The sequence below is a fragment of the Varroa jacobsoni genome, unplaced genomic scaffold (genome assembly GCF_002532875.2).
Source record: "Varroa jacobsoni isolate VJ856 unplaced genomic scaffold, vjacob_1.0 scaffold_789, whole genome shotgun sequence".
NCBI classification, from domain to species: domain Eukaryota; kingdom Metazoa; phylum Arthropoda; class Arachnida; order Mesostigmata; family Varroidae; genus Varroa; species Varroa jacobsoni.
The window spans coordinates 223596-240613 of NW_019213691.1; the positions used below are offsets into that span (position 1 = coordinate 223596).

The 17018-nt window shown below is 42.1% G+C and overlaps 2 protein-coding genes across 4 annotated transcripts in view; both read left to right on the forward strand.

Annotated features, from left to right (window-relative positions):
- LOC111263764 (adenylate cyclase type 3) overlaps nt 1-17018 on the forward strand; it is a 169298-nt gene that overhangs the window by 78677 nt on the left and 73603 nt on the right. The gene's annotated exons all lie outside the window — the stretch shown is intronic.
- On the forward strand, nt 146-6344 carry LOC111263766 (uncharacterized). Of its 3 annotated transcripts, none has more exons than XM_086969780.1 (4): nt 146-304; nt 669-1197; nt 1744-1882; nt 5280-6344. In XM_086969780.1, the coding sequence occupies exons 2-4, from the start codon at nt 1174-1176 to the stop codon at nt 5426-5428; spliced, it is 312 nt and encodes a 103-aa protein (XP_086825906.1). In that variant the 5' UTR covers nt 146-304; nt 669-1173; the 3' UTR covers nt 5429-6344. The 3 variants fall into 3 exon arrangements, with proteins under 3 accessions (XP_086825906.1, XP_086825905.1, XP_086825907.1); XM_086969779.1 differs by having other exon boundaries at nt 254-511; XM_086969781.1 differs by lacking the exon at nt 5280-6344 and adding an exon at nt 2190-2212 and having other exon boundaries at nt 259-511.

Below are 17018 nucleotides of genomic sequence, written 5' to 3' on the forward strand. Positions count from 1 at the left end.
ATTTGTTGTTAAGGGACTAACGACAGCAATGACCAAGCTCATTGTGATGATGATCACCTAGCGATCCATTGGCCTTATTAAAATAACTGTGCTGTTACTAGCGTCTTTTCGGGGCCAGTAGCGTATAACTACAGATAACCCATAGGGTGCACTGGTTGCAGCAGCCTACAGCTCATGATCGACTGCTAGATTTCGGTCGCCGCCGCCGCCGCCGCCGTTGCTGCTGCCCCTGGGTGAACGAGAAACGCTCGTTGGATCACTAAAAATGGCGATGACAACCACACCAACAGCAACGGCTTCCCGTGTGGGTGTTTCATTTTTTTGTGTTCCCGTATTACTTTCGCTGGCTTTGGCTGGTATTCTCTCATTCCAGTTCCTGCTTGATTCGTGACCTTCTTTCCTAATGAGCAGAACCCGAACTGGGAGTGTCTGAGAAAGTCGCTTTCAGATGTAGCAGTTTTTCGTTTTGCTGTTACCTATACCTTTTTCGGATTTGATTATAAGCAATGTCGTAAGTAAGTTTTCCAACTTGGTTAGTTGTTAGGTAGTCAAACGGACGGGCGGGAGGGCATATAGGTCCGCCACCGGGTCCAGTCAGTAGAGAACAACCGGCTTCTGATGACCTTATAGCGTAAATTGCCGTTTTCTGTTTCCTTGACCTCTCCTAGATGCGGCTGCAGCAGCAATCGCCTAGATAGAAGATCCGGGTGGCACAGCACGCGTCTCACCCATGGGCTTTTTTTACTATAATAGCTTTTAGTTCATCGCTGAAGCGATCCTCAACGATAGCAGCGGCTTGTGCCGGTGAAAAACAGAAGGCCACTGAAGGCAGGAACAACGGCATCAGGCGCAAAACAAGTCAGTCCGTTACTGTTGTTGCCATGTTTACGTGATGCTGTCCGCAAATGACTCCAATTCTTCTCGTTTCATCTGTCCGAGTCTCGTTATTATTCGATGAGGTGTCGACGCAAAGCTAGGCACAGCTGACGTCAGGGCGTTAAATCCAGCGATATCCTGAGCGACAAACTATGGCGGGCCGTATGCATCACTTTTCGTCTCGTGAATGTATCTCGTCGCTCGCGCACGCAGCAATGACTGTTCGTGTTCTCTGCTGTATGTAGCCAGAGGGGTTGGACTGCGCGTGGGGGTAGGAGCTGGGAGTGATGAAGCTGAATGAGCGGGAATGAAACAAAGAAGGTAAATGGAAAGCGGCTCTTTGGATGGCCAAAAAATAGATTGATGTCCACCGTTTGCAATAATGGTGCACTTTCGTGAGAGTCCTAAGACGGAACTCGTGGAAGTTAGGATGACGCCATAGTGCTGGCCACGTGAACTAGGATCGGAATTAGAATTATGCCGTGCCAAGTGTGAAGAACCTGAGGACAAGTCTGAAGTAGGCGACCCTAAAAGCGCAAGAAAGCTAAATATTTGTAGTGATAGCTCAGAATGGAAATAATTAAATTTAAAAAAGAAATAGTGATGTTGGATCACAATGAATTTTGTCTGGCTAGAAAGAAGCGAGGGTCCGGACGTGTCCAAAGGTTACACTTGATCATTAGTTTTATTGGCTTCTACTGTGCAAAAAATCATAATTAAGAAAATATCTTCAACAGAACTAGATCCCTATCTGTAGCTTTATACTTTTGACAAATCTGCTACTGGACAAAACCAACCTTCTTGCAAGAAATAACTATTTATACAATGATATCGTATTGGTTTCGTTTTTTTTTTCTTTTATATTAGGGAGAGAAATGGGCCAAATGGCCAATTCTACGACCAGCTAAGCAGTCAAACGTTCGCCCCCTATCTCTAAAGTCGTACCACTCAGGATTTTTCGGTATTAAATTCGTCGACAAATTCGCCGTCGTGAAGAAAATGATAGGTAACTTTTTAAAGACGATATAATCATGGCTGATAAGTTTTCGGTTCCGTGTAGTCGTCTGATTGATAAGCAATAGTCTAACAGGCTTTGGGATTCACGATAATCGTCGTCACCCTATCGGTCGTCTGGAAGTTATCGAAGAGAATTAATAACAGATCTATAGTTAACAGTTAGCTAGCGGCCAGCCGCATAATTATCAAAATTATTTAACTGTTCCAGTTGTCTTCATAAAAACTGACTTAGATCAGCTGGTTTATGCACACGTTGGTAGATTGTTTCTTTATTTGAATATCCAAATCCTTTTCAGAACAATAACATAAATAGCTTCTCTCAGAACTCCGTCTACTTTAATTGATCAGTCGACGTTAGTTTTGAGGAAATTCGTTATGGCTGTCGAGTTGGTACCTTTCAAAAAACGCAGTTGGTCGACGGCTACCCACTAAACGCGGTTTTTCTGGAATATGGCGCTGAAGACAGTTTGAAAAACGGCACCAAGGCACGTTTGTATAGCCCGTATCTGTATATCTATAAGCTACTTACACAGAACGTTTACAGACTATCAAACTTAATTGCTCAGGCTAGCAGGCTTCCGTGAACATTGTTGTATATCCCATCTTAAGGCCAGATCTATGCGATTAGAAAAAATGTTCCGCCGTGCGTCGGAAGATAAATTGCCAGATTGTATTAGGAGAGCCATCGAATTCAGCCGTACAGCCATGGCAGGACGACAGGACACTCTGTGCAGCAGAGAAGGTGCCATTGGGAGGCCTATGCGAAACTTTAGTTAACAGTGGATATCTTCTTTGTGTGCCAGAGTCCTATGTTCTGTCGCATTCTAGTCAATCTAGAAGCTGCATAACGTTACAATCAAAAACAAGTTCACACCATCTGATCCAGTAAATTAACTTTTAAAATTAATACACTCACATTCACTGAATGAGAGACTGTATCTGTAACTGTATCAATCAATGGCGGTGATGGGGCAAAATGTCGTTGCAGACTACAATTTTTTTTGCGCATACCACTTAAAAAATCAATGGTCAATCGTTAAACAAACAACACGGTTTTAGTTATTTACCTATCTCCTTGGCATACCCGACTTACGCCTAAATATATGGACTTTCTTTTAATCATATATAGTACGATCTAAACTAGCAGTAAACTTATGTCAGTTTATCAGATGATAATGGTCTTTGGACTAGTTAAGTTGGACTAGGCATAGAATATAAATGTCGGTTGAACCAAGGATATCATTTAAATTAGTTAAAAAGATGGGGTTTTTGTCGCTACGTGATGGACATAGCGTACTAATTTCATCTCTTCTAGGGCTATCTGTGCCGTTCACTACTCCAATGATATCGATATTTACCAAGTTTGTGGCAGTATCGGAATCTGCTGGTTTGCCCTGTCGAGCAGGGCGCATATTGCAGACTGACCTTATTAAGGATGCGACAGGCACCACGACAATATTGTGCCTCAACGTGCCTTTGAGCAGGTTGGTGTGATACCATTTATGCGACAGCAGGCACTAGGGGCGAAAGGTAGAAGGGGGTGCAAGCGGAAAACGACAAAATTTACAACAGCGCTACTTGTTTATTCGGCGCTGGTGGTATACAATCTAGGTCTGGCGACAAACCTGCTTGTCTGCGTCGCACCGTATGTGCATTGTAGTCGCAGAAGTTACGCATGCGATGACGGGTTGCGGATTGCCATCGGGTAGTCAACTAGATCAGGTAGATTCACCCACATCAGTACCATCAGCACCTCAAAGTTCAACGTAGAGTGACGGGCGGCCAGCAAATCCTCAGCAAAAGAAGTACCAATATTTGATAGGCGAACGCGCAGGCGGACATGTGTGTGTAAATACAGAGCAGCGCACAAATGAAAGCAATATACTATTTCTCTAATATGACTAGTACAATCTTACGCTTACACACAAACAAAAGCCGTCATCGGTTACGCTGCTGAACTGTAGCCAGAGCTAAATGTCTGCGGGCGCCTTTTACTCACGCTTAGGCCTGGAGAGCGATGTAGCGGCCTACCGAATCCAATAGGTCTGCCCGTACGATATGAGTGCTACTTTAAAATCGATAGCCAGATAAGCTGCTAGTCAAAGTGAAGCCGTCTTATCTCGAAAATTTGACAACTCTCTCGCACAAACACCGTTTCTGTAAAACGTAATGTAACAACAACGTCGTTCAAGATCGGCCCAACACGGCGCTGCAAGCAGAGGCCCTTAGTGGTACCACCAACGTGGCAGAAATCGCTTAAGGAGACAGCGTGTTTCGCCTATGGGCAACCAAAGTTCAGTGAAACAGAATGGTTTTTTACGACGCTTTATAGAATGGTTGTTTTTGATCCCTATTTTATAGCATTATAGTTTTGAAATTTACCTTCGAAATCGTAGCGGAACTTTACGCGCTGTTGGGTCAGACGTACATGCACGTCAGCGTGCAGGCGTCTATGCGCCAACAGTAATCAGACGACTAATTGTCATTGTCTGCGTCATCAATATTGCAGTAACGACGGCAGCGGTGCTGAGGCTGGACTCGACATTGCGACTGCTAGTCATATCGAGCTTATCAATAAATTGGTTATAATACAAAGGTTCTGAGGCGAAAGCAGCGCCAACTAAATTAATAAACTGTGTTAAGATTGAGACTAACTTACCCTAAGAGAGTGGGCGAAATGACGAAAAGCGAGCCAAGTACCGTTTGTCCGGCTCTTTGAGCGCGTACACAGGTGTATATAAATAAGTATTTGTTAATGATATACTTGAAAATGGGTGGGTTCAAAAGCTCAAGTTAAAACGCTTTTCAGTTGTAATAAATGATCATTTCTTTATCAGGCATTATTTCTTCAACGATACACAGATACTGCGAAAGTCTCGCTTGTTTGTTCTATCGTCAAGTCGCCTATAGAAGCGTATGAACGCCAAGGATATTGCTCCTCATCGTAACGGGTTACCGTAAAGCTTTTTGCTTAACTTTTATCAGAGCTAATTTTCATTACCGGTTGTTCAAGTTAGAAGGGACACCTTTGGGTTCATGAGTGTGAAATCAACTCAAAAATGGCTTTTTTTTTTTTTTTGTTGTTCTTTCCTCTTGTTTCCAAATTAGGGAGAGAATATGGTTGATTACAAGCTTAACTGACTACCAACGTGCTGTCATGAATGCAATTCCCTTTTGTCTTTTTAACAATAATATTTGTGTGTGAAAAGGAGCTAAAAATGATACTGCCAGCCCCCTTTCACGACACGTCAGCCTGAATGGGCCGACAAAGTGGTATAGCATTCCGTAACTACTGCTACTGTTGCAGCTGTTATCATCGAATTCGGTACGACGTATTTGTGTTTGTAGACCCCGTCATCTTTCCCTCTTTGTGTTTTGTGGAACAGGTTCGTCCCACCGCCGAGAAGCCAGTCTGGATGGCCATGTTTGTTTTAATAGTGTCAGAAAAGCGGAAACATCCCCTACTGCGTTACGCTCGAAGGCTCTGGGCTCCCTTATCAACAACGGAAATACAGAACAAATTAAAGTAATATAACAGCTATCTGTAACAACGGTTGAAAAGGTGCCGACCGATCGCTCAGTGAGTCGATGGTCCTTGTCAGCGACAGCTTAGCTTAACGTCGTTGTTATCATATGGGTTGACGTTTCGCTAATCGAGTGAGTGGCCGCAAGGACAACGAAGCTCTATCATTGCCAGAGGAACTGTCAGTGTGGCCGACCGCGTTGATGTCAGGCGTTCGACGAAGATAACGACTCAAAGATAATGAAAGTCCACTCATTGACAGGTGTTACCATGTAAGGTGTAATCAGTCTCGCTTCGCACAGTCGTTAGGTGGTGCCGGCCGAGGTGTCCTCGATAACAGCCAAAACCGTTTACTGACCTTGGAAACCAACGAAGCCCTTTCACCTATATTGAATTAAATAAACTGATCAAGGTTTCGGGCTCTACAAAAACCTTTTCTAGGAGTGCCTTAGCACGCTTACCATTTAAGAGAAAAATTAGACAGTAAACACACAGAGAAGGTTTTTTTTTTTAAAAAACAGTTGCACCATTAAAAAGAATAGAAAACCATGTCAGAAATGCTAATGTGTCACTCTAGGTAATAACATCCGCAATTTAGCTTCAACTGTTACCACGCCCTCCGCCGTACAATTCAGAGTATTAGTAGGAAAACTTAAAGTTGTCGGTGAATTACTGCTTCCCCCCTAGAGGTCTAACTATAATTTTTAAACGGCTAAAATAATAATTGGATAGGAAAGTTTAATACTAGATCTAATAAAAGAAAATACTTATAGCCTACGAATAATATCGGTATGGACCTTTAATGAGTAGGGAAAATATTTAAAGTGCTTTAGAGTAAAATAAAAGAGAATAAGGATAATGATAATACTATGGTAAAATTTTATAGAATACGGCTCAGACTGATCGTAATAACCTTAATGCAACAATAAAAATCAATTCGCAACTACACATACTAAATGCAACAAGTTTTAACATATTTAGCTGGAAAAGCAATATCTTGTCGTAGATAGATAGATATGATCACACCCTTCATATGGCATCAATTGTTTAAAAAGAGGCAAATCGTCCAGACGAGCTTTCTTAGAAAAGCGGATGCTAAAGGATTTCAAAGTTTTCTGACCATCCATAATATGTTTCACATTCACTATGATTGTCGTCCTTCTGCTACCTCTAGTGTGACATATGAATTACTGTGGCCTTAAAGTTTTGAAACTGCTAGGACTTATTGCCAAAATTCCTGGCACCGCCATTTTAAGGTCGCTCATAAGATGATGACACCAGGGCATAACGTGTTCTGATCTAAAAAACCATTACTCCATTTTTGCAAAATTGACAAATGTCAATTACCGCTGGTTCGCTTTAGTAGCAACCAAGGTAGGTCTAATATATTATATTCTGACGTTACGTATACGAAGCAAAACGCATAAACGGTGATGTACCAGCCATTGAACAGGAGAAGGTCATATGTATTTCGGTCGCATTAGCGACATTTACTGCTGGCATCTTTCAATCCCCGTTCGCTCTGATCGGAAAGACCAGGCGAGTGGGACAGGCTAACTCAGTTCGGTTCTGCGGCGCGCTAGGCATCGTCGGCCGCTTACATCACTATAGACGTCTGCTGAAATGGAAGTTTTCGCGTCGAATTCAAGATCCGATGTTTCGGCCTTCGCCGGACTCGGCCAAATACAAGCGTCCTTTATCACATTTGTGGAAAAGAGAAAAAATGATAGCGCTGGGGAAAGGTCAAAAAGCTTTGCTAAAATTCTCTCTTTCTTATCCATAATTAAATTGGAAGAAAGTTGTATACAAACGTCAATGTGTAGGAATCCTTTGTTTAACTTTTATTCAACGAGAGCCGGATTTAGAGATTTATCCACAGCTGTGTTTAGTTGGTTGTTGGGATGCGAAAGGGTGCAAGGCTATTCTTCACAGTGAGTATCTGCAAGGACACTTGTGATAACAAGCAGCCTTCCATCGATGCGACCGCTCTTTATGATCTCCGGCCGACCACTTAGAGCGTATTTTCCACACATCTTACTGAGGATTTATCGTTTCTAATTTAGGCCTATAGAATACCTATAAATTTAGACGTAGATAAGTGACGATTATGGTGCACTGTTTCTATGCGCCATTAATTAACTCTGTTTATCACCACTTACATATTATTACGTTGGTACTTAATAACAATTCACAGCTGTGCTCTCTCTTTTGCGTGCTGCACACATGAGCGTCTTTCAGGCAGACTTGGCACCTGTCATTAAACTATAACGGAACTTGACAGTGCTGTCAATTGGCAAACACGAAGTCAATGTAAGATAACAAAATCTATATCAGAATGTGATGTAACCCACACGAATGCGCAATAACTGCGACATTCGTTGTGGCATAGGTATAAGTGACGTTAAACCGCACGTGACCACCATTTGTTTGCGTACCATATACAGATACTGCTTTAAGAACATCTACACATTATTTTAAAAAGCCTGGTCTCCTATTGAACACTTCGCATCTAGCTGAAAGTCCTAGTCTAACCGCTTATATCGAGAACAATTAATATGGTGAACATATCTCTGTATGTTCCGTCAAATGTATTGATCCTCAACATGAAATAGAGTGCTTCTAATCTCGGCCTCGAATATAGACCAGCTCACATGTCTGGGATACTAGTAGCCAAACGTTTGACACTAAGAGCGCACAGAACGATATTAATAGAACGTTTAAAAGTGGCTTTGTTTAGATATGCCCAATTTCACCGTTGCAGAGCGTTCATCTCTAGAAAGACACACAGAGAGGACGAGTCCCTCCATCTCTTCCAACTTTCCTTCCATGCCAGTCAAGAAGCAACAGCGTTAACAGCAATTTCCGGATGAACCTCGCTAGTCGACGAAATAGGGAAAAATCCAGATCAGTATTTCCTTAGATGGGAGCAGCGAACTGGCCAGCCAGCCAGCCAGCCAGGACGGGGGGAGGTGAGGGGAACCAGTTCTATGATGGGCGTGTTTTTTTGGCTTCGACAGTCATTTCTGCCCTTCGAGTGCGTAAGGGTCTGCTTCTTGTTGGTGAATAAATTCAACGAGGAGGCGAAGGAATCTCATTGGCTACTTTAGCTCCCCAGCGCTGATTCGTGCGCCAAATCGAGGTGTTCCCCACTTTGAAGGCCAACTAGTTCAGCAGCGGCATGCTTGGGGGTCCGGGAGTCGGCGCCAAGATAAGCTCGGCTCATCTACACAGATCTAACCAACATTAGACTACTCGAATAAGAGTAATGGTAAACTAGCGCAGGCAAAAAACAAGGAAAAGAAAGGGCGCGTGAAAGGGAGAAACAAATAATATCATGTACAGTTTGTGGGAGTTAGTAGCCAAGAGTAGGAGTACCGCAAGGGAGAAAGGATTGTATGATACTAATCTAATAAAAACAAGGCTACCATGCCGCCAGACCCGTCGCCTATAACCCCAGTCGAATAGTTTACTGTACTTCTTCTGTTACGATTACTATTACATCCGCTGCTGCTGCTGCTAACGGTTAGGCACACCGGTCAACGGTTAGGCACCAAAAAGGGTTAGGCAAGATGTGAGGCAAGAAAGAGGGTGTTGGATCTGACGCTGACGAAGAAGGTGAATGACTAGCTCCGTTAAAAGATCAAGAAGCATATTCAGTATTGTACCGGCTATTAAGATGTTTAAGCATACGTAATTTTTTTTGCTCCTTTTTCTCTATACCCGTATTATAATTTACAAATGATTGTCTAACATACTAACTATCTTCGTTTTCTCGAGCAACGCTAGACGACAGCACCAGACGTCAAGCCTGAAACTGCCTACATTCAACATCAGGTCGTGTTCCAAACTGAAACAACGTTTGTTAAAACTAGGGTTGTTCACTAACACTTGAAAATTTACGTCATGGAAATAATCTTGAAATATTCGTTAACAAACGTACTTCTGTTAACAACAAAAAAATGGCAGTCAACTTTCAAAAAGAAAAACACTTTTTTTATTGTATGGTCCGCGAGCAGCGTACAAAGCTACGTACCGCTCTGAATATGTACCATTCGAGACATCTCGAATAATCCCTATGTATGTTCTCTGTGCATTCACCGCCTAGACTATCACATTCTGTGCAAGTTTAGCGTTATAGGTGCAGGCCCTATCGTCTATGGACTGCGAATTTTAGAGAAGAACCACGTTATCTTATAAGCATTATCGTATCAATGATACGCATGACTTTAAGGAAATCATGCGTTCATTTAACCAGCAACCCTATTTGTTCGAACGTGTACATCCTGTTCTATCATATTACATATTGTTGAACTAAAAAAATAGGCATAAGGACTAAGGAAAGTGTTCTTACGCACAAAGTCACCTCTAGGTAATTTTTCTACCACGGGAGCTACTTAACAAAAATTGGATTATTGCAAATCCGAAAGATAACGAGAAGACAGCCTTGCCTTTCATTCCTTACCCCTGCCTCTCCCCCGCCATGATAAAGAGTAATGATATTCTTTCTGACTAAAAACCTGCTGCTCACTCTCATATAATTTGCTTAAATATGTGTGCGGTGTGGTCGGTCACCCTTAAAGTGAAGGGCCACTGAGTTTACTGCCACTACCCTACCGGAAGATAGCTCACTTCAGTTCCCACAACTTTCTTATAGACATGTATAAGAAAGCAAATAGCCGCCAACAGATTCCCTTGAACGACTAAAATGTTTAAGTTAGCAGTGCGCTTCATGGGGAGAGGAATCAGCTATCTTCGAGGAGAAAAGTGTTCACTATTCCACAGCTATATTGTTGAATGTAGTCTAGCGTCAGCCTACCTAGATCGCTTTAAGGGTAAATTTCGATCGGGCAAACGTACAGACAGACACCAATGTTAGATATAGATGACCGCTAGATAGAAATGAGAATGTCAGCCATATTATGTCCAGTAAAAAAATAGGCTGTTTCGAAAACAGTTGCGACTCCTGTTGATTAAAGCGTTTTTAAAAAAGAATGAAAAAAAAAATACGTTCGGGTACAAACATGGGCAACAGAAGTTTGCTCTGTATCTATTTGTTAATTAATGCGTTACAAATGTTTGTTCTCCTTTTTGGCGAAAAAAGCATTTGCTTTCAAAACTTCGGGTGCCTTTTCTAGCTGCATCGGAAGATCTCACAATAGCAGTGCAAAGAATATTTACATATCTGTCTGTCACGCTTCCCTCAGGGGATTTTTCTGGCACAGTCAGATTGGCTGGTAGTATTCTCGAAAAGCACGTTCCTTGGGTCCAATAAAAGGTACAACGCGGATTGTTAGGCCGAGTTGCGCAATTCCATCCATCACGGAGTTTCGTAGATTCCGGCGACCACTTTAACTAGCGTCGTGGTTTTTATCGATGACCGTACGACGACAAACGGATAATAGAAAATAGGAAAAACCAAACTGATTTACGTGTGTAGCCCTAATATGGCGGATGAAAAGGAAAACGTGGCTGGCTGTGTCAAATGCATATTGTGCGAGACCAGAGCTTTGACAAACAATCTGCATTGGGATTCCTAACTAGTATAGATATAATACAAGCGCAGATAAGTAAGCAAAATAGTATAGAAATCCTTAAATGTGAGTTAACATGGGCAGATTTTATTACGCTCGGAAATACAATAAAACTAGCCGAGGCAACATGGCCCGCGGCCACAGTAGCATTAGACCATCAGTCGCTTGTGAGTCTGACAATGAGCACAAGCTATTGGTAAAAGGATGTCCGTGACGTCGCTTTTCCTTAAAAATTACAGTTATTTTACACATTTTTCGTTCAGGATATGTATTTATCCCGATACAACGAAATCCTTTGCTTGCACAAACTAATACACTCTACGGAACAGAATTAGCTTTTCTAGAACAACTAAGTATATACTATTTATGCTTTTTTTTCAGTTTTATTATGTACTTCTAAGCCGCCAAACACGCGGCAGATTAGTTCCACGAATCTCTACTATTTCTAAGCTAAGGAAGCATTTTTATTGTTTATAAAAATTAGCTATCGAACCGAACTAGAATCTATAGACACTGCTATTCATAGAGAGCACAGGTTGTCCATGGCCTTTAAAGATATCGACTGCCTGACTGCCCTAGTCAAAGTTCGCCACTATTTAGAAGGTAAAACGGCAATCCAAAAGAGCATTTACATTACAGTCACTACCGGTTTTTTGTTCATAAATGATGTGTAGCTGGTCAGCGGTCTACCATCAGTCTGTTGTCCCAAGACTGGGACATGTGTTTTAGTGTCTTTGCCTGCCCGACCAAGACTAGAAAAGTTTTGGTTGGAATGTCCAACAATCTTTTCGACTATAGTCGGTCTGAGAAGGAGTAAAGTAAATTGCGCCTAAAGCTCTTAAAAATTGTCGTTGATCTGGACCCATCTAAGCGCTTCAATGGTACGTATGACTTTTTTTTTTGCTGATCTTCATTTCCTTAAACAGGTTCGCGCATTCATGACCGGCAAGATTGTCGTGTCTGGTAGTACACACAGCGGAAATAGAGGCGAGCATAAGCCCTGCTTAATGACTATACGCCGCAATCGTTTGCGCCCTCTGCTATCAGAGGCCAATCCTTATTACTATATTTAGGATGAACTAAGTTCACGCTATAATAGATTCGATCCTGCCTTCTGGCCGGCGCTCAGCTGCGAGAAATTCCTAGCTTCGCGTCAGATGATTTCCAAGGACGAAAAACTATATCCAATTGATATCTAGAATCAAATCCCGCAAAATGTGACATGTGAAGGATCTGTTTATGCCAATTCTTGCATGTGCAGTATACCAAGGCTTCAAAAGGCGAGCGGACGAGAGCTAGAAGCCTTTTCTTTTCGACAAAGATGGAATAAGGAAGCTCGAAAGCAGTGCCATCGTAAGCCTGTTATAAAAACCTGGAACAAGACTTTCGTATAGGGAGCGTTTTAGGCCCAAATCACATGTTGAACCTTAACAGCTGGCATAGTTGATCTTTTCAAGAATTGCATTTCTATGAGTTTCTACAAAATGAGCGCGTTATCACATGCCTGGCCTCTACAGTGGAATACCTCTGGAATGAAGGCCGTCTTCCAAAGCAGATCGTTTAGCAGAAGCACCGGATTTGAATTAATCTATAAATGTACCTAGAGAAATTTTCTGAATTATTCGACGCATGTATTAATGCTGCCCGTGCACCTTGCATCGTTGCTAGATTAAACGCCCTCGATGATGGTAACTCTGCATGCATCTGGCAGAATGCCAGATCTCCATTTTTTTCAGTGCTACCTTATTGAAATAGCCATAATGCGAATTATTCTTGATTCCAAAAGTAAACAGCGTTTCTCGTCGATGAGCCTGTCCTCCTTCTCCGCTCTCCTCACTAAGACCTAGGAAGACATTTCGAGGGAGCCACTAATGGTCAGGGCCATCGTGCCCATGTTCTTTTTCGGATAATGCGTTTCCAAGATGGTTGTTACGTGTGCCGCTGGACATACTCCCTATTTCACTGGGAACTCAGGCATCCTTTTCAACATAGACAAGAAAAATTGCTTTTAATCTGTCTCATGTCTTCCTGATAAAATATCCGTTAGCAGCGAGGTTGTATGATCAGCTACTACAAAAGCAATGTTCTGATTTTGAACGCGTGGATTGCATACATTTTAAGCCATCGAACATTGATTGGCTGTTAAAATGATTTTCAGTATTTTTTTACGGAAACAAAGGTGCAGTCATGCGCCACAGATGTATTCCCCGTGCTTACGTTGGACATGACAACGATAATGAACTACATCAATCTGGTTTGCAAGCATATTATTATCATTAGAACTATTCCATCAATTTCTATAATTTCAATATACCACTCCGGCCACTTTTTAGCATTCGAGTAGGCATAGAACAAGAAATTAGCTCGGAAAGTACCAATTAAGGCGACCTAAGCACGATTAATACTGCTTCGTGTTACTGCCACGACGCTCCCTGGGAGTTCAACAAGAAAACTGAACAAGTGTCACCTTCAATGAGACGGACCACAAACGACACGTCGGAGCTCCATACGTTCCTCAAACGGTTCTCTATATGTATAGACCTATATTACATCCGCAATAAAAGCAAGTGGTCCAGCACCTACTGCTATTGCTGTTATCACCACTATGACAATGTCTAGGTTCCACTGCACGTCACTGCACAACATCGACACTGGAAATACTACCGTACAATCGTCTGACTGTCGAAATGATTAAAATACAGGGCCCCACAATAGAACTAAAAATACTTGCTACGTCCTACCCAGTTTTCACTGTACTACATTGTCACAGAAACTAAGTTGCGTTTCGTTATATACTTATCACAATACGACCCACACACATGTGGGAGCTCTGTCGAGCAGTGATTTACTGGAAAAACTCTTCATTGCATCGCAATTCCGTTTTGAATCTATCACAAACTAATGGCCATCGGCATAGCACTGAGCGATGTCACAAGCGTTTGTTATCTTTGTTGAGAACTCGCACATCCTCATGTATCATGTAGAATCGCACGTGAAGCACACCAAGACAAAGTTATCTTAATACTCAACTGTATGTCGGTCAGCACTTGCATTCGACCAGCTCAATAGAGATAAGCAAAAAGGGAAACCTAAGTTCAGAAACGGTATTTCAGCAACCTTTGGGTCTCGTTTCCCCGACATTCGTATCGACAAATTCATGATATTTATCATCAATTCCTCCATTGACGAATTCACGAATCGGAAGCTGAGGCTTGCCGACCGATGCATGAGCGTATCAATAGTGTTTTGCAAATCTGTTACTGTCATCTTTACGCCTTCGATGCAAACCTAGAACTTCACTAGTTTCCTTAGCGTCAATCTCATGGAGTCGAGACAATTTTTTCTCAGTGATATTCTGTGTAGGCTTGGTTTTACTATTCATTGATGGCCTATAATCGTTTGTTTGAAATGAGCCAATGATGTCGTCATTTGCAAGAGCGCTCGATAGCAGAGCGGCTTTTACAGTACGCGAATTGACGAGAAAAATGTTTTGGTCCTTTGGATTAATTTCATTGCAGGCGATAGCGTTGCTTTTTGTCACTTTGTAGCTCCCTGTTAGCAATTTTGCTTTGTCTTGGGGATAAAACTACCAGCAAGGGCTTGGGGTAGCATCTTCGTTTGGGACTTTCATCGATTGGCAACGTCGGGCGGGTCATACGAGCATCATTTCGTTAGAGCGTAGAGTGTATAGTGTCAGCTGTTGACTAGCGGAGGTCATTAAAAGTGACGGAAAAAAATCAGATATGGTTCCCCATCTTGCATGCTCAGATCAGTCCACCTACAATTACTATTAGAAACGATTTTCAGCAGCGACTGTAGCTTTGCCTAGCACAAACAAAGCGTACATCCAGTCAAATAGGTACGATCATTTGAAAATAATGTTGGGTTTATGAGCGTAGATTAACGAGCTATCGTTTGAATTAGCAACGACGTGATATCATGGTTAGCGCAATCGATATAACTGCGGCGTTCCAGCAGGGGCCGTTTGTCATCTGGTTCCGCTCAATTTCTCTTACATTCTAAAACAGCTATTCAACTGCTGTACTAGGCTTTTCCTCTTCCACCGGCACCCCTTTTAGCTTACTCCCCGTGATCCTAAGAGCCTCCGCCAGATACATGGTGAATATAATGGGCTAACGGTAGAGAGAAAGCGCGTGCGAAGGAAAAACCAGGTGCGATAAACACAGAGAAACAGCCTAACTTATTAACTTAGATAGCAATTCAACAGCATCGTAAAAGGCTCATTCACTGGCAGAAGTTTTTCGACGAAACCGCCAACGATGATGATGATCAGCGTTCTGCTGTCGTTTCTTCGCTCGAAACATTGGGCCAGTTTTTTTTATCAGTAGAAAACTTTATTGGCAATCTCTAGAGCTATTAGACAGTACTAGTGAACCTGTCGGCTTCGATGTTCGAAAACCCTAAATTCGCTCGATAATTTTATGGAGCTCAATATCAATGCTAACACCATAATCCAATACAAGATGTCATGTAAAGCATATACAATCGTTTTCTAAGCTGTTGCCCATCGAATAAATCCGTTCACAGATTGACTTCCGTTTCTCTTTCTGGGACCGCACTTATGATGACAAGACACATCATAATACTAGGCCACATTTGGGGAAGACACAAATTATGTTTGGGCTATTCAGACAAGTGGGCTACGCACGAGAGGGCACGTCCTAATGCCCAATAACTGCAGCAGACAGAACGACGCGTCGAGGAGGATAACACCGATGCAGACGCACAACTGACGTTGGCCACAGCCTTAGCTAGTACCAGCCAGTATCTATCGGACGATAGAACCCTGAATCATCCAACCTCATGAGGAATATCATCTCTCATATTATACAGTATGCTAATCGAGACATGAACATATTGCAAAAGGAAGGAAGTCACCCTATTTTCGCCCGAACCGACCTATTCCCACCCTGGCCTGCATTTACAACGGCATACGGATAGATACATATATATATACATTCGATATTACGGTCGAAGGTATGATACTTGATTTACTATACTGCGGCTGTATCGTCTGTGTTTTCAGATAACCGAAGACAAAAGAGAGGTTGTGACTAAGGCCATGTGGCACATACCACATGACCGCAATAGTTTAAACATCTAAATGGTTTAGCAACGCGTGAATCTTACGTTGGATCTCGTTTATCGAGAATTAAGCGTTGTAAAACAACGAATAAAAATAGAAATCCGTTTTATGGATTTCTCTACAGCACTCGAGCTGTGATGTAGAAATACAATACATAGAGCATAAAGTCCTTTTTTTTAGTTCTATCCTGTACATAAGTTTGGCCACATCGGAAAAAGGTTGGGTGTATTTGCTCGCTTAGAATATGTCTTCTATCCGGAAAACCCATTGCCTATCGCAAGCAGGCTAAACGATTCGAAAAACTTCGGGACAAGTCTAACCGAGCAATGTCCTTCCAAAATATATTTATATATATAAAATTATAACCCTCGTAAGCCTGCCTGTGTGCGAAGCCAGTGAGGTCGGACGGCCTTCACACTGTAGGATAGACTTGGCATAATTTCCATGCCAAGCACTGCCAGTCAATTAGGACAAAAAGCCGTTTTCAGGTTCATACGATCCTCTACGGATATCTATGAAAAGCTTTTGTCGGCTTTCTCAAATCTGTCCGTGTTAGTTAAACAGATTTTGTAGTTAAGGCTCAGTCATCCAAGGCCATCTAACTGGTTAAATATAATCTGCTGTGGGTTAGGTGTGTGGCCTCTGTTGACAAGTAAATTTTAGCATCCTTACCTATTTGCTGGATTTTATCGCCTATATATACATATTTTTTTAGGCCCTATGCTAACAGTCCTTCAAACATCAAGAGGCGAACTAAATGCTCGTATTGAGCTTGTTGCACATGCTAATTTTGCGTTGGACCGATACGGATTCGTCGACATTAGACCATTGTTCCTGTACAGCGATATACCGTAGTGGTAAAATTTCATAAAGGTATTAGCAAGGCACTAAACGTATCCCTCTTTCAGCTGTTTCTATATGATAAAGCTATACAAAAAGCAGCACATAGGTTCCTAGTATACTG